Below are 26,473 nucleotides of genomic sequence, written 5' to 3'. Positions count from 1 at the left end.
GTTTTATCTTAAACAGACAAACAAAACCAAAAGCAAGAAAAAGCCAAGAGAGATGTCCTTTACAACCAAACAATCGGCTTTATTATATTAATAAAACGTTCCAACTAGGATCCAAGTTTTGGCATCTATGATGCCTTCATCAGGGGACACTCAATGGTAGAGTAGCCAGCAAACCAAAGTCACACAGTCATCTCTTTTCTACTCTACCATTCGATTGGGGAAGTCTGGAAGGACAGGTGATCCGAGTCTTCTCAGACAATTCTACAACTCTCTTTATCGCGACCTTCTTAGTCAGGGACTGGTTCCTATGGAGAACCCCTAGTACTTTAGTCTTACAGCATGGCTCTTGAGCGCAAGGCCTTGATTCGGGGGGGGGGGGGGGCTACTCTGATGTGGTTGTTGCCACTCTTTTAAAGGCCAAGAAACCCTTTACTATGGCAACTCCTGATTGGTGAGGCCCGACTTTAGTGCAGGAAGAGGCGGTAGGAGCATACCGCAAGTGATTTCCTTCACTCGCAGGCGCTCCGGCTGCTCTCCTGCCTCTCCAACTGACCTCTCCTGTTTTCCCCACTAAAAACCGTATTCGCGGGAGTTCCTGGAACGGAACCCCCGCGAATATCGGTGGAGTACTGTACTCCAACAGCACCTAGAGAAGCCCAAAAACTTCTAGAATAAATTAATTTGGAGTGATGAGACCAAAATTGAACTTTATGGTCACAACCATGAAAACAGGACAGGAATCAACAAGGCCTACGAAGAGAAGCACAACATCCCTACAATGAAGTATGGAGATGGATTGGATCACTGCTGTGTTTTGTTTTTTTTTTTGGGGGGGGGGGGTGAGCTTCAGTGGTACAGGGAATTTAGTTAAAATTGATGGCAGGATGAATGCAGCATCTTAATAGAAAATTTGAAAGGGAATTTTGTATTCATCAGCTAGGAAGCTGTACATAGGGTGCACTTAACCTTTCCAATATGACGATGATCTAATACATAAGGCCAAGTTGAGCCTTCAGTGGCTTTATCAGAAAAGAGTGAAGGTTCTGGAATGGCCACCACAATCTTCTTGATCTTGACATCATTGAGCCACTAGGGAGAGCTCAAAACATGCAGTTCATGCTAGACAACCAAAGAATTTACATGATATAGAGCAGGGGTGTCCAACCTTTTGGCTTCCCTGGGCTTCATTGGCTGAAAAAAAATTTTCTGGGGCCGTATAAACGCTGTAGCAAGACAGAGGAGGGAGCTGGCAAGACGGTAAACACCTGGGGGCAACACAGGAAGACACTGCATCGCCCTCGACCGGGGCCGCAGGTTGGACACCCCTGATATAGAGGTTTCTTACCAAGAAGAATGGACAGCATATAAAAAAACAAAGGGCCTTATTCACAATTACCAGAAAATTTGTTGCAAGTTGTCATTGATGCAAAAGGGGTTAATCATGATATTAAAAGAACTAAGGGTATGCAAACTTTTTTGAAAATGACCATTTTGTTATTTCCTTTTTTGCTATGGTTTGTTTAATGACTGTAATTCTGTGATTCTGTAATTCTGTAATTCACTGGCCTGAAAACTGCCGTCTGCTCAAGGGAGGCGTTAGTGGCTAGCGCGGCCGGCAGTTTAGCGTGTGGTATTACGCGCGTTAAACCACTTGCGTGGCTTGATAAAAGGAGCCCTAAGTTTCTTAGATTCTGTAAATCTAAATTTTTGTATATTTGTTTTGCAGATGGCTGGAATCCTTTTTCTCACCCATATAAAAAAACACACTTTGGAAAATGGGAGCTTTATGTTCCTCCTAGAGAAGATAAATCACCACCTATTCCTCATGGATCAAAATTAAAGGTAAGGGACTTTACTAGTTTGGGATCTGTAACTTGTATAGTATGCCACAGCACTTTTTTATGCAGAAGATCCTTGAAACAAAAGGAATTGACCCCAAAATATCCACAAAGAAGAAAATCCAGAGAAAACAAAAAAAACTCTGTGGAGTGACGATGTTAGAGAAAACCATGAAACGCCATAAATTTTCCAGATGCATTTTCTAGAGTTTTTGTTTTTTTAATCCAATTTACATATATACAGTACATTCAGCAAATAAGCAGCATAAATGAAGGACATATACATACTGACAATCTATTAAAAAATAAAACATAAGAAAATCAAACACATCATCTTTAGCCCACAATATATGAAAGAAGCCTTAAAAGAAATAAATAACTTAGAAATAAGAGTATACTTATATCATAAAAGGTGCTTCGATTGACCTACGACATACTGGTTAAGGAACATCTGAGGGAAGACTGTAACAGAATATTCCCTTGCCAAAATACAATCTAACAATTGTGACAAGGAAATTTCAATAAGAATGAGCTTATCAAGCCAAGAACTCTAGGTTTATATCTCAAGAATTCCCTTCTTCTGGATTGAGTTATTCTAGACAAATCAGGAAATATACTTATTACTGAACCCCAAAACTGTTGAGACATACAGTGGTACCTCGGTTTACGAGTGCACCGGTTTGCGAGTGTTTTGCAAGACGAGCAAAACATTTGCAAACTTGGTGCCTCGTAAACCGAGCGCGCCTCAATTTGCGAGCGCCCCCCACCGCGACCTGAGGTCCCCCCAACCCACCCGAACCCTCTTCTTACTTTCATGTAGCCTCCGCACCAGCACCAGCATGTCCTGTGCTGGTGCCGGTGCCCGAAGATCTACCTCCTGTGCTGGGCCTTGAGCATGTGCGCATGCTCAAGGCCTGAGAGTTCACGTCATGCTGGTGCCGGTGCCAGTGCGGAGGCTACATCAAAGTAAGAAGAGGGTTCGGGTGGGTTGGGGGGACCTCAGCTCGCGGCGGGGGGGTGCCGGATCACGGAGGGGGGAGGGTGCCGGTTCGCGGGGGGGGGGCCTTCGGGGGGAGCAATGACGGTTCTCGTGGGGGAGGGAGCAGCGCTGCTGGCCTCGTGGGGGGGGGTGGAGGGTGGGAACCTATCAAAGCGAGTTTCCATTATTTCCTATGGGGAAATTCGCTTTGATAAACGAGCATTTTGGATTACGAGCATGCTCCTGGAACGGATTATGCTCGTAATCCAAGGTACCACTGTATATTGAAAATAAAGACTCAATACAGTATTATGGTCTGGTTCTAGAACAAAGGTCATAAAGAGAGTCATTCTAGATATAATTGGTTCCAAGGATGATTCCAAAATCTGTCATGTTTAAAGGTTCTCTCTGAACAACTTCTTAGTCTCCTTCCACTCTACCAGAATCTGATGTCGAAATAAATAACTCACACTACTAGAGGCAGATTATCTTCAGGAAGAAACAAAATCTCTCTAAAATACTTTCTCAACAGGAGATACTAAAGGAGAACATAAGAATAGCCTTACTGGGTTAGACCAATGGTCCATCTAGTCCAGTAACCCATCTTCACGGAGGTCAATCAGTACCTGGCAAAAACCCAAATAGTAGCAGCATTCCATGCTACTGATCTAGGGCAAGCAGTGGCTTTCTTTGTCTGTCTGAAACAACGGACTATGGATTTTTCCTCTAGGGATTTGTTCAAACCTTTCTTTAAAACTAGCTACTTTAACTGCTCTTACACCATCTTCTAGCAATGCGTACCAGCACTTAACTATTCTCTGAGTTAAAAAAATATTTCCTCATATTGGTTTTAAAAGTATTACTATGTAACTTCGAGAGTCCCCTAGTCTTTGTAAATCTTGATGCAATAAAAAATTATCCACTTATACCTGTTCTACACCACTCAGGATTTTGTAGTCTTTAATCATATCTCCCATCAGCTGTCTCTTTTCCAAGCTGAAGAACTCTAACCTCTTTAGTCTTTCCTCATGTAAGAAGAGCTCTATCCCCTTTATCATCTTCTTTGAACCTTTTATAGTGCCGCTATATCTTTTATTTGCAATAAAGAGACCAGAACTGAATGCAGTATTCAAGGTGAGGTTGCGCCATGGAGCGATACAGAGGCATTTATAACATTCTTAGTCTTGTTTACTCCATCCCTTTATTAATAATTTAGGAAAGTTCAGAAATCGTAAATTGTTCTTTATTATTTGATTTTCAAGATGCTACATCTTCCTATCTAACATTCCCTTCTCCTTAGACTAAGCAGCTGTAAATTCCCACACTTGAGTTTCTGAATTCTGGAAGTTTGGTGTTCCTGCTTCCAAACCAGGCCATCATTCTGTACAGCAAATTCACTCATTTTGACTGATAGGTTTTTAAAAATTGTACCTGAAGGGATTGATCCTTTTGAGTCAGAGCTTCCCAAAAAGAGTCAAGAGCAACTACTGCTGGTTTAATCAATCCTCTCTGATCCAGACCTGAGGTAGTTGGTAACTAGTCTCCACCCACGATGAAAAATCACCCACCATTACTGCTCCACCCAATAGTGGAGCCGGTGAAGACATCACCAGTGGCATCCTTTCCACAGTTGACTACTCTGCATTCCTCAGCAGAGCAGAAAGACCGACCCTGCTTGCTGACGCATCACCTCCGGTGGAGGAACTACAGACTAGTGAACTTAACCTCAGATCCAGGGAAGATGGCCGAATCATTAATCAAGGAAAGTATCAGTGAGCACATAGAAAAAAATAATCTGTTGAGAACAAGCCAGCATGGTTTCTGGTAAAGGAAGATCATGCCAAACGAACCTACTGCATTTCTTTGAGAGGATAAGCAAACAACTGGACAAAGGTGACCCTATAGACATCGTATATCTGGATTTCCAAAAAGCCTTCAATAAGGTACCCCACGAGCGCCTACTAAAGAAGCTGTGGAGCCACGGGGTGGAAGGTGATGTGCACAGATGGGTCAAAAATTGGCTGGCGGACAGGAAACAGAGGGTAGGAGTAAAGGGACACTACTCTGACTGGAAAGGGGTCACGAGTGGTGTCCCACAGGGGTCAGTGCTGGGACCGTTACTGTTCAATATATTCATTAATGACCTGGAAACAGGGATGAAATGCGAAGTTATAAAATTCGCAGACGACACAACTCTCCAGTAGGGTCAGAACTGTTGAGGAATGCAAAGAACTACAAAGTGACCTGAACAAGCTGGGTGAGTGGGTAAAAAGATGGCAGATGAGCTTCAATGTAGAGAAATGTAAAGTCTTGCACATAGGGAAAGGAAACCCGATGTACAGCTATACGATGGGAGGGAGGGTACTGGGGGAAGGCAACCTAGAAAAAGACTTGGAGGTATTGGTGGATACAACGATGAAGCCAGCGGCACAATGTGCAGTGGCCTTGAAGAAGGCAAACAGAATGTTGGACATTATCAAAAAAGGTATCGGTACCAGAACGAAGGAAGTTATCCTGCCGCTGTATCAAGCGATGGTGCGCCCGCATCTGGAGTACTGTATCCAGTACTGGTCACCGCACCTTAAGAAGGATATGGCGATTCTCGAGAGGGTCCAGAGAAGAGCAACAAAGATGATAAAGGGCATGGAAAACCTTTCATATACTGAAAGGCTAGAGAAGCTGGGGCTCTTTACCCTGGAAAAGCGGAGACTTAGAGGAGACATGATAGAGACTTATAAAATCATGAAAGGCATAGAGAAGATGGAGAGGGACAGATTCTTCAGACTAGCGGGGACATCAAAACCAAGAGGGCATTCAGAAAAACTGAAAGGAGACAGATTCAAGACGAATGCTAGGAAGTTCTTCTTCACTCAGAGGGTGGTGGACACCTGGAATGCGCTTCCAGGAGAAGTGATAGGACAGAGTACAATATTGGGTTTCAAAAAGGGATTGGATGACTTCCTGAAGGAGAAAGGGATTACAGGGTATAGATAGAGGGTTATTATACAGGGTACTTCAGGATTAGGGTATGCACAATTTAGGTGGTGGAGAACTTACAGGTCATGGACCTGGGGGGCCGCCGCGGGAGCAAACTGCTGGGCACGATGGACCTCTGGTCTGACCCGGCAGAGGCAATGCTTATGTTCTTATGTCAAGCTGCACGGGACTCAGCAACGCCCCTTCTGAACTCCTTCCCGTGAACCCACAGGGACCATCCAACACCGCAGAATCAGTCGAAGAATGCTGAATCCCACAAACTTCTAAAGTGCTCACTTGCTGCTGGAGGATAATCCTTAAGCTTCGCCTTTCTCTTCCCCATTGCTTAATAAGCAGTTCTCGCATCTCTACACCTTCCAACGCCATCTTGGCCAATCAGGGCCTTAGGCCCTTTCTTGGTGCATCCCAGAGTGCACCAGGAACGGGAAGACTTGCCATTTTGAAGAGGCGGGCCTGCTGGCAGAAGGGAGTGGACATCCCTCCTGCTGGTTTTCCATCCAAAGTTACAAGGGGGGTGTGTGGAGGGGTGTCTGACTCAGTGGGAGGGGACTCTCTTTGGAGGGATGCTGGGCGGGATCGGTGGGTGGGAGGAAAGGAGATAGGAATCGGGGATATTCCTGCTGGTTCTGCTAATAGAGGCAGGGGAATCCCCAATCAGCTGGTTCAGTTGATCAGGGATTCCTCTGCTGCAATCAGCTGAGGACTATTTTCGGGATCCCCAGCAATGATAGGCACCAGAAATGTAGGCCAGGCCTTTCCGGCACCTATCTTTATGCGAATCATTCCTACATAGACACTTTAGACATTGGCCATACCTACTTTGATGACCGAAAGCGTCATTAGGCGCTGCAACCTCATCATTTTTTTGCTATTTCTAATGGCATTCTTCAATTAACTTAGGCATCGGTAGGGCGCCTACCAGTTCCTATGTTTAGGTGCCGGTTTTAGAATTTCCCTGTAAGTAAATGAAACTAATTACTGTACTTAAGGTTTGATACTTTTACTTGTAAAGTTCATGATAACATTTGTTTTACTTTACTAAGGTAATAATTTTGCCAATTTTTACTACTTTGTTATATTAGATGCTTGCAGGTAAAAGTAAAAGTGGAAGTGAGCTGTAAATGATGATTCCTCAGTAAACCAAATGAAACAGCAAAGCTGGGACAAGATTTTGCTATTGCAAACAGTGGATCATTTTGTCTTAAATTTTGCTGTTCAGTGAACATAGCCTATAAGAACAGTGGAGTTGCCTATATTTGAACTGGTTAGATAGCTTGGTCACTTTAAAAGGAGATGAAGTTGAAGCTGGTAGCAATTATTGATAAACAGACATTGTAGTTGCTGTATTTTTACTTTTTACTCAACAAATATTATTTTAGGCACTTTTTACTTTTGCTTGAATACAGTTTTAATTTGTTTTTAATGATATTTTTTTACTAAAGTATCAAAATATGAATTTACCTTTATCCAAGAATATGCAGGCAGTATATTCTCACGTGGTTGACATCCACAGAAACCTGGCATGGACAGTCAAAATATATACAGTACTCCCCCCCCCCCCCCCCCCCAAATTCACGGGGGTTTCATTCCAGGAACCCCTGCGAATCTTAAAAAAACACAAATATGGTTTTTCGTGGGAGAGACTGGAGAGGGCAGCGAGAGAGGCATAAGAGAGCAGCTGGAGCACCGGCGAGTGAAGGAAATCACTTGCTGTATGCTCCGACTGCCTCTTCCTGCACTAAAGTCGGGCCTTACCAATCAGGAGCTGCGTGTCCAAGCAGCTCCTGATTGGTAAGGCCCGACTTTAGTGCAGGAAGAGGCAGTCGGAGCATACAGCAAGTGATTTCCTTCACTCGCCGGTGCTCCGGCTGCTCTCTCCTGCCTCTCCAGCTGTCCTCTTCTGGTCGTCGGTCGCGGTCGGAAAATACCACGAATGACTGGGACTGTGACTGCCGACTGCGAATGACTAGGGGAACACACTACTGTCATTTTAAATCTTTAAGCCTGCCTGTATTACACACATGCTGGTGGCTTCCCACCCAACAACGGCTCAGGGGACCATCAGTTTTCTGCAGAGCTAAGAAGCTGTTCCTTGGAGACTATCTAAGCACATCACACTTGTGCCTTACTTTTAGTCATATTTTTGTATTTAATTTCTCTTTTTTCATTTGCTTTAAAAAATTTTGACTTATCAATTTTGTTTTCTGGATCATCATGCTCTTTTCAGCTTGTTTTCAGGACAGGTGTCTTGTCGGTCTTTTTTTTTGTTGTTTATTTCCCATCTACTTGACCACCACAGACCTTGCATCAGCAGTTTTTCCATTGATGTCCATAAATTTCAGACCTAGACGCCAACCTACAGGGCCAGCTCTCCAACATTCCCTGTATAGGGGATATCATCTTTGGAGATCAGATTGAAGACATGACACAGAAGATCAAAACAACAAGAAAATTGAACAGCCCAAAACCAAAAGGCTTGTGGAGAGTTGATGTCCAAGATGAAGGCTTTATTAAAACAAATAAATAATCCACATAAAACATCTAGGGCCTGAACCACTGGAAACGTATGGACCCAACATGGTCTGTGTTTCGACACAATTATCATCTTCAGGGGTCCCTATTGGTCCTATAGAGAGACTTGTGGATTAATTGCAATGATAATCTCTGTCTTATACAGCATTCTACCAGAACAGGGTGTTTCTTTGCATTCATCCGAGGTTCCTCTCAAAAATCATCTCAGAATTTCATCTTGTACTGCCTGTCTTTCCAAGACCTTATTCTCACCCTGGTGAAGCTGCACTCCACACATTAGACTGTAAATATTCTCTTGCTTATTACTTGGATCAGACCAAACCTCACAGAACTTCCACTCGGCTCTTCCTGTCATTCGATCCTAACAAGCTTAGAGCTCCTATCACCAAGAGAACCATTTCTACACGGGGTAGCGGACTGCATCTCCTTTTTGCTATGCTCAGGCTGGGCTGATGCTAGAAGGCCTTGGCATGGCAACTTCAGTAGTTCATCTATGTTCCATTCCCATTGAAGACATCTGTAAAGCAGCTATCTGGTCTTTAATTCATACATAGGAATAGACTTGCTGGGTCAGACCAATGGTCCATCAAACCCAGTTGTCTCACTTCTCGGCCCGGGGGCCATATGCGACCCGCCAAATACTATTTTAAGGCCCTCGGTATGTTTATCATAATCACATAAGTAAAATAAAACAGTTTCTTGATCATATATCTCTTTAGCTATAAATTACAATATTATTATTAAGACTTAGCCAAAAGGAAAGATTTATAAACTATAAAGAGATTTACCTCATGCAAAATTGTCATTTCTTTAATAAGACATTAACTATTTTTTCTGTGGCCCTCCAAGTCCCTACAAATCCAAAATATGGCCCTGCAAAGGGTTTGAGTTTGAGACCACTGATCAAGCCCATCCTCACAGTGGCTAATCCAGGTCACCAGTACCTGGTAAAAACCCAAAGAGTAGCAACATTCCATGCTACCGATCCAGGGCAAGCAGTGGTTTCTCCCATGTCTTTCTTAATAACAGACTATAGACTTTTTCTCCAGGAAATTGTTTAAACCTTTCTTAAAACCAGTTACACTATCCTTCACCTCCCACTATTGTTTGGAGAATCATTCCAGACAGGACAGTCGGTTTGGCCAAATAATTCTACAAAATTTATTCTCCACTTAGATGCCAACTTCCCTCCAACCCATTTTGTTTCGCCAGGCTCATGGTGATTGTCAATAACCACCTTTTCAGAGGCATAACCCTGGTAGCTAGACAGTCCCACATGTGAAAATATACTGCCTGCTTGTCCTTGGATAAAGCATAGTTACTTGTAGCAGGTGTTATCAGAGGACAGCAGGCAGATATTCTCAAAACCCTCACTCCTCCCCTAGTGGGCTGTTTAGCTTTGTTACTGAACTAATGGTCCTATGAACGATGTCAGGTGGGAAGGCACCAGCACATGTGTGGTATGGGCGGTCTTAAAGATTTAAAGTGACGATATACTTTTTGATTGTTCGTGCCAGATTCTGTGGGTGATGTCACACACATGTGAGAATGTCTGCCTGCTGTCTTTGGATAACACATGGTACACGTGAGTAAATGTTTTATTTTTTACTTAAGTACTTTGACCTAGTACTTTAAACAGTGCTGCTTATAAATTGATCTGTGACCTTCAAAGAAAAAGGGATTATGTGAACCCTTTTTCCCTCTCCCCCTTCATAAACACAAAGTGGAAACAACTCATGAACACACCTGGTCTGGTACATGCTACATAAAAAGTACTCCTAACATTCCTTGTTTTATTTTTTAGGTAGTTATTCATGATAAAAACGGACAGATCCTGTATCGTATTTCACCTTGGGCAAAATACGTGATCAAGGAAAGTAAAAATGTGGTTTATGACTGGGTGCACTGGGAGCCTACGGAGCCATATAAAGTAAGAACTTTTTCTAGTTCTTTTGCATGTTTTAAGTTTTGATGATAACGCTGAGTCATTGACAACCAAGCCAAAACTGTGTTTGGCTTTTGCTAAACTTGTTTTCAGCAGCGTTTCGTGATTTTGTATGTGGCATGAACAAAGATCCCAAGTTAGTTGCTTGTGTAACATGTTGTACTTTCACTATTTGCATTTTGTCCAGCTCTCTTCAGTGTGAACCGCCTAGAAGTCATCTGACTATGGCGGTATATCCTATATAATAAAACCCTAGCCGTGCATGCGCACTCTTACCTGCGTGCTTCCGTGATCTCTGCTCTGTGATCAGTAGGTCTGTGGCGGCAGGAGTGTGCATGCGCGCATATATCGCTCCCTATCTCCGTGGATGCCAGGACTGGCCTGCAGCACTGGACTCCCTGCTCTCCACCTCCTCAAGCAAAAATTTAAAGCTGCGGTGTCGGCTCCTCTCACGAGCCGCACCAGCGTCGGAGAACGCTTCCGACGCTTGCTGGGATTGTGAGAGGAGCCACCGCGGCACTTTTAAACTTAAAAAAACCCCTTAGGCCGCAGCAGGCCAGCCCGTGGGAAGGGAAGGGGGGGCCGACAAAGAAGAGAACTCCTGCCACAGGAACGCAATAAGGGAAGGGAGGGGCATGGTGCAGGCTAGACCGCGGGAAGGGGGCGGGGCCAAACGGAGCAGGCAGATCGCGATAAGGGAAGGGAGGGTGGGGGAAAATGCTGCTACTGCTGCACAGGAGGGGAAGGGAAATACTGCTGCTGCTTCAGCACAGGAAAGTGGAGGGGGGAGGAGGGAAATGCTGTTGCTGCTGCACAGGGAAGTGGGGTGGAAATGCTGCTGCACAGGGAAAAAGAGGGAAAGAATGACAGACAGACAGCGGGAGGGAGACAGAAAGAAAGGAAGAAAGATGCAGGGGCAGGGAGAGGGACAGAAAGACAGACAGACATATATTCTAGCACCCGTTAATGTAACGGGCTTAATGACTAGTAGAAGAATAAAGTTATTATTATAAAGTTGTTATTAGATTATTCTTCTAATTTGGTTTCATTCTTGTACTTCTGTAACTGAATGAGAAATCTAACAGATACAGAACACCTCTTACTGTGTTTCCATGAAAATAAGCCCTAGCATGATTTTTGGGGTAGGTCTTAATATAAGCCCTACCCCCAAAATAAGTCCTAGTCACCGGAAGTAGCGCTTCCCCTCCGCCCCCCCTGCACAGCTGAACCCCCGCCCCGAGCGTTCCTCTGCCGCTTTGCAGCGCCTGGACAAAGTGACTGTTTTGTGTTATACGGATCATGGCATTCTGAAGGTGACCTCCATTCAGCTTCCTGTAAGTCTCGAACCAATAGAGATTCAGCCAAAAATTTTGCATGGTTTTATTTGAGACCCTAGGGAACATCATAAATTTTTGTTCAATTTGGAGGAGGAGGTTGAGTGTGGACCCCTGATAAGGACTGACCCCATGGTGAAAGTGATTGGTTGGGGGGGGGAGATGATGTTTGAGATTATATTGAATTCAGATGTAACCTTATCTTTTATATTTTCTTTTTTTTCTTCCCAACTTCAGGGATTTTCTAGTTTGGGCTCTCCCCCCTTATTGTGGTCTGAGAAGCATATATGTATTTCCTTTTAGTTTTTGATTACTGGTTGTGTTTTTCTGTATAAAATGTTATATACTTGAAGTCTGTTTTTAATTTGATAGAAATACAATTTTTTAAAAAAGAGAAATTCTGCTGATTCTTGACCTCTAGTTGTGAGAATTCTATTTTGCCCAGTCTGCTTATGAAGGGGAGATGGGCTAGGAGTTGAAAAAAGGACTCAAATTTTCTGGACTGAACAGGATTTCTGGAGTCATTTTTAGAAGTGATTATTCAGAGAACCACCTTGATTATAATTTTTGCTCTTCAGACAGACTGACACTGTTTTGAAACTTTAATTTAGACATATGAATGATCTGATTTTGGAATTGCTGATGTGATACTTTCTTGATTTATCTAAGGCAACTCAAAATTGGCTTGTGAATTCTTAGGTTTTTGCCAAGAACCGTAGAAATATATTTCAAAGTTGAGATCTCCTTGTAGATGCTTTATAAATTTGGGGGGAACAATTATTTTCTCATCCCGAACTTGGAAGATTTTTTAGTAGTCGGAGAGGAAGTTTGTTCTATAAATCAACTGAAACTAGATTATGATTCTGTAGTAGGAGTAAAGATGAAAAGTTTATCATATATACTCAAATATAAACTGAGATTTTTGAGCCAAGAAAAGCCAATAAATGGGGGTCTGGGTTTATATTTGAGTCAGCCTGGTAGCCGGCGCTTCTATACACCCTTTACAAAGGCAAGTGCTGTTTTCCTACACTCCCACCACCTACGATGACTGGCACTACTCTCCTGCATGCCCACTCCCAATGACTAGAGCCGCTCTCTTGCACTCCTCCCCGCTGCATTCACCTTACCAGGCTGTTGGTGCTCTAGATAGCTGATACCATAATGATGAATAAAGCTGTTACTACCGGCGTATGCTGATCTGGTGCAGGGACTTGAGCATCTATACATGCTCAAGGCCTGCTAGCTCCCGCATATGAATTAACATGCATTTAAATAAATTTCAATAAAATTTATGGTCATCCTTACCATACACATTAACACCTATGCTCAAACCCTCTAAGCACTGGGCACACAATGTGCATTCAAACCCAGTTTTAACCACACATTTTCACTTGTGTTAGGCATTGGCTTCTTAAGAGCTCACGGAAGAATGTGCTTTAGTAGATGTTTGGAGATGAGAGGTTTTGTGGTAATGAAAAAGGGCAGATATCCCTTTCCTTAACAAGCCTAGTATCCTGTTTCCAACAGTTGCAAATCCAGATCATACTCTTTAAGTCCTTGACAAGATCCCATATGAGTTTCAAAGGTAGAAGAGAAGAGTTGGTAACTATGGGCCAATAAGCTTTTACCTCGGTAATAGGAAAAGTAATGGAGATGTTCTTAAAATATAGGATAACTGACCTGAAACAATCTGCTTTTAACCAGAGGCAGATTGTGATAAATATGATTTTTTTTTCCAGTTGGCTGACTAGAGAAGTAGATCAAGGGCATATGCTGGATGTGGTCTATTTGGAGTTTCAGGAAATCATTTAATAATTTTTCCCTTAAGAAGCTCATGGGTAAATTGAGCAACTTAGTGGTAGGTCCCAAAATGGTAAATTGAATTAGAAGTTGTTTGACACAAAACAGAGTGGTAAAAACAGAAAACTGTGGATGCTGATATTCTGACAATGATATATTATACGCTCATTCACAATAAAACCATAAAAATACAAATGTAATAGTCATTCTCAGAACATCAGCATCCACGTTTTTTTGTTTTTATCGTTGGATTGAGTCTACTGTGGGTTATTGGGTCGTCTTTTCTCTTTTGTTGTGTTACAAAACAGAGTGGTACATGGATCTCACTTGGAGAAAATACCTTGTAAATGTTTAAAGCTGGTATCCGAATCAAGCTCACCAATTGTGTTAAATTGGCACAACACACTGTGTTTCAGAGAGTAGCGGAATCCTATATTTTCACAATTGCTTTTTTTATTCCTTGGTTTTATGTCCGATATAGAATATTTTTTTTCTTTTTTTTGTTTAGCATAAATATCCTCACCCTAAGAGACCAAGAAGTGTTAGAATCTATGAATCTCATGTGGGAATTGCCTCTCCTGAAGGGAAAATAGCTTCATATAAGAACTTCACACACAATGTACTACCTAGAATAAAAGATCTAGGTAAGTAAAAGTGGTGAAATTAATTGTCTTAACATTGTCAGCTCTAGATAACCAGATAAAGTTGTGGCTGAATATGTGGTTTAAATCTCTTAACCATATAAAATCAAGCCAGTTAAATTTAAAGCATCTGTTCCTGCAGCCATACTACTATCATTTTTTATAGTGCTGAAAGGCGAATGTAGCATTATACATTTGACATGTAAGACTGTCCCTGCTCTGAAGAGCTTACAATCTAATTTGGGGGTTGGGGAGTTTCTTGCAGAGAGAATATGGTGAGTGGAGGTTAGGAGTTGAAAGCAGCCTCGAAAAAGTGGATTTTTAGCTTAAATTTGAATATTGCCGGAGACGGAGCCTGACGTAATGACTTAGGCAGTCTGTTCCATGCATATGGCACAGCAAGATAGAAGGGACAGAATCTGGAGTTGGTAGTAGAGGAGACGGGTAGGGATAGGAGAGTCTTGTCTGAAGAACGGAGTTCATGGGGGAGATGAGTGAGGAGAGATACTGAGGGGCTGCACAGTGAATGCATTTGTAGGTCAGTAAGAGGAGTTTGAATTGTATTCAGAAATGGATGGGGAGCCAATGAAGTAACTTGAGGAGAGGGGTAATGTGGTATGGTGGTTTTTGCAGAATATAAGTTGTGCAGCAGAATTTTGCATCGATTGGAGGGGAAAGAGATGATTAAACTGAATACCTGAGAGAAGCAAGTTGCATAATCTGAACAAGTGTTCTCGGAAAGGAGATGCTGGATTTTGGTAATATTATAGCAGATGAAGCAACAGGTTCTAGCAGTTTTTTGGAGATGAGCGGAGAAAGAGGAATCAAAGATGACCCTGAATTTACAAGTTCACAAGACCAGGGAGGAGGAGAGTGTTGTCTACAGAAATGGAGAACAGGGGGGAGGGGAAAATGGGTTTAGGCAGAAAGATAAAGAGCTTGTTTTTTATACATATTTAGTTTTAGATGGCGGTGAGACATCCAGGTGGCAATGCTGATTAGGCAGGCTGAGACTTACTTCTGGATTCCTGTAGAGATATCTGATGTGGAGAGGTATATCTGGGAGTCATCAGCATTAGGGGTAATACTGAAAACCATGGGAGCAGATCAATGCACTGAGGGGAGTGGGTGTATATGGAGAAAAGGAGAGGTCCCAAGACAGAGCCTTGAGGTACACTGATTGACAGTGGAATAGCAATGAAGGAGGTTCCCCCACTGCATACACTGAAAGTGCAATAGAAGAAAACCAGGAGATCTCAGAACCCTGGAATCCCAGTGAGTACAGTATATCGAAGAGTATGTGGTGATCAACAGTATTGAAAGCAGCAGATAGACAGAGAAGGATGAGGATAGAGTGGAAGCCTTTAGATCTGGCCAGGAACAGGTTGTTAGAGACTTTAGCAAAGACAGTTTACATGGGATGGAGTAGGCGGAAGTCTGATTTGAAGTGGGTCAAGAATAGCTTGAAATGAAAGGAAGTCCAGGCAAAGGTGGTGAACAGCACGTTCAAGTAGCTTGGATAAGAAGGAGGGAGATATGGAGTCTAGTGAGGGTATTTTGAGGAGCGATGTAACTATGGAATGCTTGAAGATATTGGGAACAATTGCACTGGATAGAGAGGGGCTGAGGATGTGACAGATAGGGGGGATGACAGTGGGGGAGATGGTGTTGAATAGGTGGGTGGGAATTGGAGCAGAGGAGCAGGTAATGTGGAAGGGGTTGAAGAGAGATTGGTAGAATGGACAGCTGGAAGGGAGGAGTGGTGGAGGTGACCTGGCTGAGAACTCAAGGTGATCCTTGTAGAAGAACTCTGCCATCGTCTGGGGGGGGGGAGTGAAGGGGCATTGGAGGTGAGTGCACTGAGTAGAGGATCTAGTGTGGCAAAGAGATGGCGAGGGTTAGAGCTAAGAGAGTTAATTAAATGGGCATAGTATTCTTGGCAAGTGAGAGGGCAGACTGGAAGGATGTCAGCAGGAATTTGAAGTATGTGAAGTCTGAAGTGTGCAGAATTTAAGCCAAAGATGTTCAGCAGGTTGGACACAGGAGCGCAGATAATGGATGTTGGAGGTCAGCCAGGGCCTGGGGTTTGGCGCACCTTACAAGATGTGAAATGGGAGGAACAAGGGTATCTAGAGCAGAGGAGAGAACGGTGTTGTAATTGAAGACTGCTTCATTGACAGACTTGTATGACATAGTAGTTGAAGGGAGGGATAAGAACATAAGAATTGCCATACTGAGACAGACCGAAGGTCCATAAAGCCCAGTATCCTGTTTCCAACAGTGGCCAACCCAGGTCCCAAGTACCTAGCTAGATCCCAAGTAGTAAAACAGATTTTTAAGCTGCTTATCCTAGGATGAGACAGTGATGGAAAAGGTGCCAGGGTCAATAGCCTGAAAGTTCCTAAGTAGTGATTGGTCGGGTTTGGCATGGGGGGAGGGTGATGGGTTGTTAATGTTAATAGATATTGATCAGAGAGGGGAAGATTTAAGGTGCAGAATTTGGTTGAAGAGCAGTTGGAGAAGACAAGGTCAAAGCAGTTGCCATTCTGGTGAATAGGGATGGTGGAACACAACTGGAGATTGTATGATGATGTTATTGAGAAACCTGGAAGTGTAGAAATCAGTGGAGGGGTTGTCGTGGATGTTGAAGTCACCAGGGATGAGGGAAGGAGATGAGGGTTCGAGAGAGAAGAAGAGCCAAGAGTCGGGAAGAAAGAGAGGGACTTATCTGCAGGGGGGGGGGGTCGATAAATGACTGCTACTCAGAGAGGTAGAGGAGTGAATAGACTAATGGAGTGGACTTCACAAAGGAGGAAGGTGAGACTGAGGTGGAAGAAGGGGTTGATATCTACAAGATGGTGAGAGTAACAGCCCAATACCACCTCCACAACCAACTGGGTGAGATGTATGTGAGAAAAGGTATCCTCTGTGACACAGGGTGGCAGCTAAAGCAGAGTCTTCAGGGAAGATCCAGGTCTCAGTTAATGCCAGCAGGTGGAGAGTTTGAGAGTTAGAGGTCATGGATGAAGACACAGCGGGCATTCCACAGGGTGCATGAGAGAGGCGGGGGGGGGGGAGAGGAAGAGAAATAAAATTGGTTACATTGCAATGTGACCTGCATGAGTAGGGTGAGAACTGATTAGGAGGACCGGTATTGGGATTGATGTCCCCAGCAAAGAACAAGAGAAAGTAAGAGAATACAGATGAGTGAGAATCATGGGAGGGTGACCACGCGACAGTCAAGATGCATACAGGTAGAGTGGGGATGGCTGAAAGAGGAAGAAAGTGTTGAAACTCAAGGGCTGAGAAGAGGGTAGAGGACAAAAGGGAGGGTGAGATGGTGAAATCAACAGTGAACTATGGCCCAGATTCACTAAAGATAGCGATTCAATCGCTGTTGGCCAATTCCTGGCCGATTTTAAAACAGCGATTGATTCACTATCTATTTTGCATGCAAATGATTTGCACGGAGGAGCATTGCAGCACAGGAGGCCTCCGGAGCAGGAGGGACTGAGCACCCCTCCTGCTCCCAACTTACATGTACTGGGGAGGTGGGGGTGTACTGGGATGGGGGGTTGGGCTGGGCCGATGGTGATGGAGAGGGGTTCCAACGGCAGGAGGGAGGTAATAATAATAATAACAGTTTATATACCACAGGACTGTGAAGTTCTATGCGGTTTACAATGATTAAAAATGCTACAAATTGAGTAGAACTAACAAAGTTAAAAGCTAGTGACTAACAGCTCTAGAGATCAGTTATTGTGAAATAAGATTGTACAAATCAGCTACTTAAGTACTTCAGGAACAGATATGTTTTTAGGTGTTTCCTAAATTCCCCATAAGTAGTAAGCATAAGCAATTGTTCCAGATCTTTTCCCCATAATGCTGCCTGATGTGAGAAAAGGTGTTGATTATGTGTTTTGAATTTACATCCTCTAACTGGTGGAGAAATAAAATTCAAGTTGGTATACCTCCTGCCATAGTTTGGGGAGGGGATTTGGGGGGGTTCTGATGGCAGGAGGGAGTCAGCATCCCTCCTGCCGTATTTTTCAGCGGTGTGGTGGGGGAGTGGAAGGAGGGAGTGGGCATCCCTCCTGCCACTTGTGGGTCACGGGGGAGGGGGGCGTTTGTCAGGGGCGGTGGTTTTTTGACAGGTGTGCCTGTCTTTTATTTATTTATTTATTTATTTTTATGGGGCAGATATTTGTCCCATGGAAAAATAAAAAAGACAGGCAGACGGTATGCAGCAGTTGGGTTTTAGGATAGTAAAACTCGATTCAAAATAGCCAAGCAATTGTTAGTGAATCAATCGCTTGGCTAATTTGCATGGTTGGATCGGATTGGAGAGGAGATTGATCTGTCAGCAGTTTAGTGAATTGGGTCAGGGAACGATCGCAAAACCAGCAAAATTGGTTTTGCGATTGTCGTTACAGGATCGGTAGGTTTAGTGACTTTTAAAATTGTCCTCGATGAGATTAGGTAGATTTGTAGTTGTTGGGAAAGAACTAAAATTAACAAGAAATGTAATTTACCAGTTGCAATATTTTTTTGCATGAATTCAAAAACACTTTCTTTTTAAATAGGATACAACTGTATTCAGATGATGGCTATCATGGAACATGCATACTATGCTAGTTTTGGCTACCAAGTCACAAGTTTCTTTGCTGCTTCAAGGTGAAGTACTTATTTGTACACTGTGATGGTGGTTCATGAGCATTTGTGGCATTTGCTTTGTTTTTATTTTTAGTAATTTTGATTATTCCTCATTTGGGAGAGGATACGGATCTATTTCTCATAGTTCGATCTAAGACACAACTGAGGTTTTTGTGAAATTTATGACTTCAAAACTTTTTTAAAATATTCTTTCCCTAGCAACAGCAGCAGATGAATCCAGAGACCAATGGGATAGCTCACATCTACCAGCAGGCGGAGATAGAGAAACTGATTAACAGGTGGTCCTATTGGCTGGCACTCCTCCTGTCTCATCAGTAATCTCTATCTCCCAGCAGGAAAAGGTCGCTATTCAACTAGCTCCTGAATTCTGGCTGTGGCTGGAACTTTATTTTCTCCTGTTGAGGTTTCTCTTCAGTGAGACTGCCATTCTTTTTCGCCTGTTGAGATTTTCTCTTCAGTGAGCTGGCAATGCTATTTCTCCTGTTGAGATTTTTCTCTTCAGTGAGACAGGGGTGTCCGGCTGAACGGTGCCGGCTTTAGAGGTTACACTTGGGCCCCCCCTTGTCCCTGCCTCACCCTCCCTCCATTGCTAGAGGGTCTGACTGGGTCTCAATTTTTTTCTTCTTTCCCTTCTCTGTAAAAAAAAAAAAAAAGAGACCACAGTTGTTACATTCTGCCATGCTTTTGCTGCAAACTGGCTTCAACTGGCCCTAACAACTAGCTTGTGAGTATGTCTGGCTTTTACGGTTGTTTGAACTTCAGGTTCTGTTTGGGAGTCTTAGTACTGTGGGTTCGGTCATCATACATTTAAGGTATGGATATTTTATTGAGGCTAAGTTTTATGACTAGAAATCCATGGAGGGAGCCGGGACTTCCCGCCCTTTGCATGCACGCGCTTTGTTTCCTTGTTGGTTACAGCGCAGCAGTAGCGATGCGATTTCATGCTCGTACTTGTTCTCATTGTTGGGTTTCAGTGCAGCAGTAGTCCTGTTTATTCTGAGGCTCTCTTTCATCAGTGTTTGTCACGGCCATGTGCAGCTGATTGTGCAGGTGCCGGTTTATAGCAGCGCGCATGAGATGGGATATGTTTTTTCCGGCGCTGTGGGCCGTTCTTCTGGTTATTCCCCGAGTCTGATTTTCTTTCTATGCAAGCCGCGGCAGGGTAAATTTTGCGGGGCTCGAATCCGACTATGTTTCTAGGAGCGTTGATGCAGCGGCCACGTGTCAGCGAGAATCAGGCGTGCACATGGGTCTCCGGCGATGGCGGGAGAGCTGCAGCGTTCCGGTAGTTTGTTTCCAGCTGACTTTGGTCAGGGTATGCCGGGGCTTCTCTCCTTTCCGGTTCAGACAAGTTGTATGTGTTTAACCAGCTTTGGGACAAGCTTGGGCATCTTTATATGTCTATGTCTGTGTTCCTGCTGTACTCCCTTGAAGGAAGCTGCTTGTTTAATCGGACTCTGGGGTTAGCACTCAAGGGGTTTACCAGAGAGACTCTGACCTGTGCTAGGTCACCCAGTCTCGGTTTGTCTCCAGACTGGGGCGACATAAGGCAACTCACGGCACAGTGAGATCAGCAGTAAGATAGTGCCCTGTATTTCACACAGGTATCTCATTGTCTCTCTTGGGGTCCATGCAGATTGAGCCTTTGTCTATTGGTAACTGTCCTTATTTGGGCCTCTGTGCTGAGCTGCATGTGTCTAGTAGTGGCACAAGATATTCATGCCTAAAGGTAGTACAAGCAGTTTCCAAGTTCGGGCTGTCTCTATGGGCATAATGACACTGCACATATTCCTGTGGCCAGGACTCTCTTTCTCTATTTCTGAGGGGGCCTGGACTTCAGATTTCCATGCTTATCACGCTGGTTTCTCCTGCCACCATTTTCTCATGGCACATGCTAGACGGGCCCCCCGACCAGACAGAAAGGGCTGTACAGCTCCTTTTAACCAGGAGTCAGTTACCTATTCTATTTAAGCCACGGAGGATCACGCACTATGTGGCTGTTAGCCTCATCCCTGAAGCTCTCATTAATGATGTGAGCTTTGTCTGATACCTGTGAGGATGCTGTTGTTTTCCACGGGGCGGTAGATGCAGCATCTTGATTGAGTCTAGTACGTATTCACTTTAAAGGACATACGTATTTCGCTCATGTTGCATGGGGTTAGTACTGTTTTCATGGTTCCAGTATATTCCTCTTTACATTGTGAACCTTGATTTTTCCTAGGAGAATCTTCTTACAGATCCTACAGTCTCATTCTGCCATTCCCTGACCTTCTGCACTTCATTCTGAGGGAATCTTGACTTCTTCCAATGACTCTTCAGGCTTTCTCATGAGGGAGAAGACACTATAATGTCAGGTCAGAAGGCTGTGAAGATTTTTCAGGATGCTTGCATCTTTGCATTCTCCTCAGGTTTTCCAGTTCGTTCTTGGAGTCTCTATGTTTTGTGTTTCCCTTTTCAGTGTTACTGGTCCTCAGGACGGTTCTTGTAGTTCTTCGGGAACTAAGGGACGTTGTTCCACTTACTGCATGGTGCCCAAGACGGGGCCATTGGGCAGGCTGGATCCCATTCTGCTGAATTAGTTTCTCGGGGTTACACATTTCTGCAGACAACCTGGGAGTATATTTACATTTTCTCTATGGACTCCGAATCGGCACTTGGTTTGCCTGCCTCTCTTGGAGCGGCGCTTTCGGTTTTGGCACATGCCATTTCGCCTACCCAAGGCTTCACGAACGTTTTAGGTGATGTGGGCGGTGATACCGTTTTGGCGCTACCAGGCAATTCATCTAATTTCTTCTTGACTGCCTGCTTGATTCGGACGACTTCCAGTCGGGCCATTTGACTGACACGAAAAGGGTGATAATTTTTCCTCAGTTCTTTACACGTGCATCTTTGAATTTGCACAGCACTCTTTTCTCCTGTACTATTTATAGGTATATCGGGGTGATATTTTTATTCATATAGGAGAGACATGTGTTTCTTTCCGGAGACTTGGGCGTGGGGTCTCGGTCTCAGATTGGTATTCTTCTTCGCTTACCATGACCAAGAGTATGGGATTCTGTACAGTTTCTGGGATCCATATTGCTGACTCCACTGGGGACTTCGGCTTGCTTTCCCCTTCTTACGCTACAGCAGTCGCTTTTGTTATCCCAGGACAAGCAGGCAGCATATTCTTGACTGATGGGTGACGGCACCGACGGAGCCCCGGTACGGACACTTTTAGAGTGATTGCACTCTAAGAACTTGGAAAGTTCTGGAGACCGCACCGCGCATGCGCGAGTGCCTTCCCGCCCGACCCCGACGCGCGGTCCCTCAGTTTCTTAGTTTCCGCGGAGCTAAGAAGTCGCATTTTCAACGGCTGTTGAAATATTTTTTTCTTTCGCCTTCCCGCTCGCGTAAACTTTTTCGGGTTCTTTTTGCCCTTTCCTTTTTTCTTTAAAAAAAAAAACAAAAAACATTTTCTCTCGTTTTTGTCAAGTTTTTTGATTTGACCCGGCGGGGCCTACTGCCATCATCGAGGCCTCGGCCTTCGATTTGGCAGAAGCCGTTTTTACGTTCATGCCCCCCCAGCCCGGGTTCAAGAAGTGCCAGCGGTGTGCACGGCCTATTTCCCTGACAGACCCGCACAACTGGTGCCTTCAGTGTCTGGGTCCGGAACATCAGGCCTCTACCTGCACCCGCTGCGCCACTTTGAAAAAGCGGACTCTTAAAAATCGACAGATTCAACAGAGACTGCTTTTCGGCACCGACATGTCCGACCCCGCGTCTTCGGCGCCGGTCTCGGTACCTGTTTCGTCGGCACCCACCTCATCGACGCCACGCGATACCGCGTCGGCGTCGCAGCATGCAGGTAAGCCGGCTAAGAAGCCTTCCCCGCTGGAACGTCCTCCGGTCTCCATTGCAGAGAGCCCAATCCTGCCGACCGTGAGGCGCCAGCGGAAGCGCTCCGCCCCTATTGAGGTGAGTCCCTCGACATCGGGCTCCTCATCTCCGGGGCGTCGAGCGGCACCGCAGGTACCGCAGAAGAAAAAAGCGGTACCGGTGCCCTCACTTGATGATCGCATTGCGGCCATCTTGCAGGTACAGCTGAAGGAACAGCTCAAACAACTCCTTCCAGCTCTCCTGACACCGAGCCCTCCGGTATCGGTCCCCACTGAGCAACCGGTACCGATCGTGGAACAGTCTGTAGTGTCACCATCCACTCCTTCGGTACCGGTACACTTGACCTCATCGGCATCGATGCCTGTCCTCGCACCGGAGCCTAGGTCTCATCATCAATCGGTACAGACATCGGCTCCGGTGCGACCGATAACATCGCCCGGTACCGCGTCGGTGAGGTTGGGTAAGTCGGTGCAGAAGTCCCGACACCGAGAACCATCCACCCCTGAGTCTCGGGACCGTGGTCCCCATGTTCGAGACCCTGATCTGTGGGGCGACTCTGAAGAACCTCTTCAGTCAGAAGGGGAGTGTTCATCAGAGGAAGACGAGCCTGTTCTGCAGGATATTTCCTCCAAACCTGATTCCACCTCTTTCTCTTCTTTTTTAAGAGATATGTGTGAATCTCTTTCTATTCCTTTGGAGGCTGAGTCTAAAAAGTCCAAAGCTTTTCTGGACGCTCTTGATTTTGACCAGCCTCCAAAGGAATTCTTGAAACTCCCTTTACATGACATCCTGAGGGAGACCTTTTACAAGAATCTGGAGACTCCTCTTACTATCCCGGGAGCCCCTCGCAAATTGGATTCCCTTTATAAAGTAATCCCTATTCCTGGTTTTGATAAACCACAGCTTTCTCATGAGTCTCTTCTTGTAGAATCCACCCTCAAGAAGTCCTTAGGAGCTAGTGTCTATGCCTCTGTCCCTCCTGGCAGAGAGGGTAAAGCCATGGACAAATTCGGTAAGCGACTTTACCAGAATGCGATGCTTGCTAATCGTTCTGGTAACTATGCTTTTCATTTTTCGTTTTATTTAAAGCATCTCCTTACCACCATGGCTTCCTTTGAGCAGTACCTTCCTGTGGGGAATCGTGAGGCTTTTCATCAGTGCTCTTCAGCTCTTTTCCAGCTCAGGAAATTCATGGTAAGATCTATATATGACACTTTTGAGCTTACCTCTAGAGCAACAGCCATATCTGTAGCCATGCGCCGTTTGGCTTGGCTCAGAGTCTCTGAGCTTGATGTTAATCATCAAGACCGGTTGGCTAATGCCCCATGTTTGGGGGATGAGCTGTTCGGAGATTCTATGGACTCAACGACCCAGAAGCTCTCGGCTCATGAAACCCGCTGGGATACCCTTCTTAAGACCAAGAAGAAACCTCCACCTTCTAGGCCATTCAGACAGCAAACGGCCTATCAGAGGCGTTTTGTGGCTCGCCCCTTGCAGCCTTCCACTCAACAACCTAGGAGGCAGCGTCAACAGCAGCGGCAAACACCTAGGCCTCAGCAGCAACAACCAGCTAAGCAGCCTCCTCCACAAAAATCGACCCAGCCCTTTTGACTTAATACTCGAGGGCATAGCCAGCGTTCAACCATCTCCTCTCCTCCCTCAACCGATAGGAGGACGACTGTCTTTCTTTCTCAGCCGGTGGGAAGTTATCACTTCGGACCAGTGGGTCCTCAACATCATCCGCCACGGCTACTCTCTCAACTTTCACACCCTTCCGGGCCAAAGTCTACCAAAAGAGTCTGCTTTGCACACTCCTCAATCTGCCCTCCTTTGTCAGGAGGTTCAGTCCCTCCTACTTCTAAACGCCATAGAGGAAGTTCCTCTGGACCAAAGAGGGCAAGGATTCTACTCCCGGTATTTTCTAGTCCCCAAGAAAACAGGAGACCTCAGACCAATTCTAGATCTGCGAGATCTAAACAAATGTTTGGTCAAAGAAAAATTCAAGATGCTATCTCTAGCTACGCTTTATCCTCTCCTCGATCACAACGACTGGCTATGCTCTCTCGATCTCAAGGAGGCCTACACTCACATTCCAATTCATCCGGCCTCCAGACAGTACCTTCGCTTCATGATAAATCACTGTCATTACCAATACAGAGTGCTCCCCTTCGGTCTTGCCTCCTCTCCAAGAGTGTTCACAAAATGTCTGGTAGTGGTGGCAGCGTTTCTACGCTCCCACCACCTTCAGGTTTTTCCTTACCTGGACGATTGGTTACTCAAGGCCATTTCATCTCAGACTGTTCTTCTGGCCACCAACCAGACCATTTTTTTTCTACAACTACTGGGGTTCGAAATCAATATACCCAAGTCTCACCTTCTGCCTACGCAGAGACTTCAATTCATTGGAGCGGTACTGGACACGGTCCAGATGAGAGCTTTCTTGCCGGACAACCGTCTTCACAACCTCCAATCGCTCTGTCAGCAGGTGCTCTCCCAGCACTCCATTTCGGCAAAGCAGATGATGATTCTCTTGGGTCACATGGCCTCCACAGTTCATGTCACACCCCTGGCACGGCTTCACCTGCGCACTCCCCAATGGACCCTGGCTCTTCAGTGGTCTCAAGCGACAGACTCTTGCTCACGACACATATCTGTGACATCGTCTCTTCGTCAGTCTCTGCAATGGTGGTTGATATCCTCAAATCTCTCCAGGGGCCTTCTGTTCCATCTGCCTCCTCATCATCTGGTCATCACCACCGACGCCTCCCCTTATGCATGGGGAGCCCATCTGAACGAGTTCCAAACTCAGGGCCTTTGGACTCTCCAGGAAAAGAAGCATCACATCAATTTCCTGGAACTCAGGGCAATGTTCTATGCCCTCAAGGCCTTCCAACACCTTCTATTTCCTCAAGTCCTTCTACTTTGCAAAGACAACCAAGTGGCCATGTACTACATCAACAAGCAAGGGGGAACGGGCTCTCGCCTCTTATGCCAGGAAGCCCAGAGAATCTGGTCTTGGGCATTCTCGCGCCGCTTATTCCTGAAAGCGATTTATATTCAGGGAGAACAGAACTTCCTAGCGGACAAGCTCAGCAGAGTTCTCCAACCCCACGAATGGACTCTCGACCCATCGACTCTACAGTCCATCTTTGCACAATGGGGCACTCCTCAGGTGGACCTTTTTGCAGCTCCTCACAATCATCAGTTGCCCCAATTCTGCTCCAGACTTTACTCTCCTCACCGTCTGGCAGCGGATGCATTTCTTCTGGATTGGTCAAATCTATTCCTTTATGCTTTCCCTCCTCTGCCTCTCATGCTTCGGACCTTGTTCAAACTAAAGAGGGAACGGGCCACCATGATCCTGATAGCTCCAAGGTGGCCCAGACAACATTGGTTCTCCCTTCTACTTCAACTCAGTTCCAGGGATCCATTTCTACTTCCACTGTTTCCTTCTCTGCTTACACAGGATCAGGAAACCCTCCTCCATCCCAACCTGCAGTCTCTACACCTGACAGCTTGGTATCTCTCGGGCTGACTTCAACTGATCTTTTGCTGTCTCAGCCTGTTCGCTCCATCCTGGACGCATCCAGGAAACCAGCCACTCTACAATGTTACCATCAAAAGTGGACGAGATTTTCTTCTTGGTGTCTCCTACATCATCATGACCCCAAGTCTCTTGCAGTGGAACCTCTATTGGATTATCTGCTTTCTCTGTCTACTTCTGGTCTCAAGTCTACTTCCATCAGAGTTCATCTCAGTGCCATTACGGCCTTTCATGAGCCGGTCCAGGGGAAACTCCTTTCAGCTCATCCCCTGGTCTCCAGATTCATGCGAGGTCTTTTCAATCTGAAACC

At 45.1% G+C, this 26,473-nt stretch overlaps 1 protein-coding gene across 1 annotated transcript in view; it reads left to right on the top strand.

Moving 5' to 3' along the window:
- GBE1 (1,4-alpha-glucan branching enzyme 1) overlaps positions 1-26,473 on the top strand; it is a 130,121-nt gene that overhangs the window by 27,333 nt on the left and 76,315 nt on the right. Inside the window, exons 3-6 of the mRNA XM_033932016.1 lie at positions 1,727-1,842; positions 10,151-10,276; positions 13,934-14,069; positions 18,650-18,740. Of these exons, the coding sequence (XP_033787907.1) occupies positions 1,727-1,842; positions 10,151-10,276; positions 13,934-14,069; positions 18,650-18,740 (469 nt within the window). The remainder of the gene's footprint in view (positions 1-1,726; positions 1,843-10,150; positions 10,277-13,933; positions 14,070-18,649; positions 18,741-26,473) is intronic.

Source organism: Geotrypetes seraphini, chromosome 2 (assembly GCF_902459505.1).
Source record: "Geotrypetes seraphini chromosome 2, aGeoSer1.1, whole genome shotgun sequence".
In the NCBI taxonomy this organism is placed as follows: Eukaryota; Metazoa; Chordata; class Amphibia; order Gymnophiona; family Dermophiidae; genus Geotrypetes; species Geotrypetes seraphini.
Note: the sequence above shows the minus strand (reverse complement) of the source record. Positions and strands in the feature narration are given on the sequence as shown.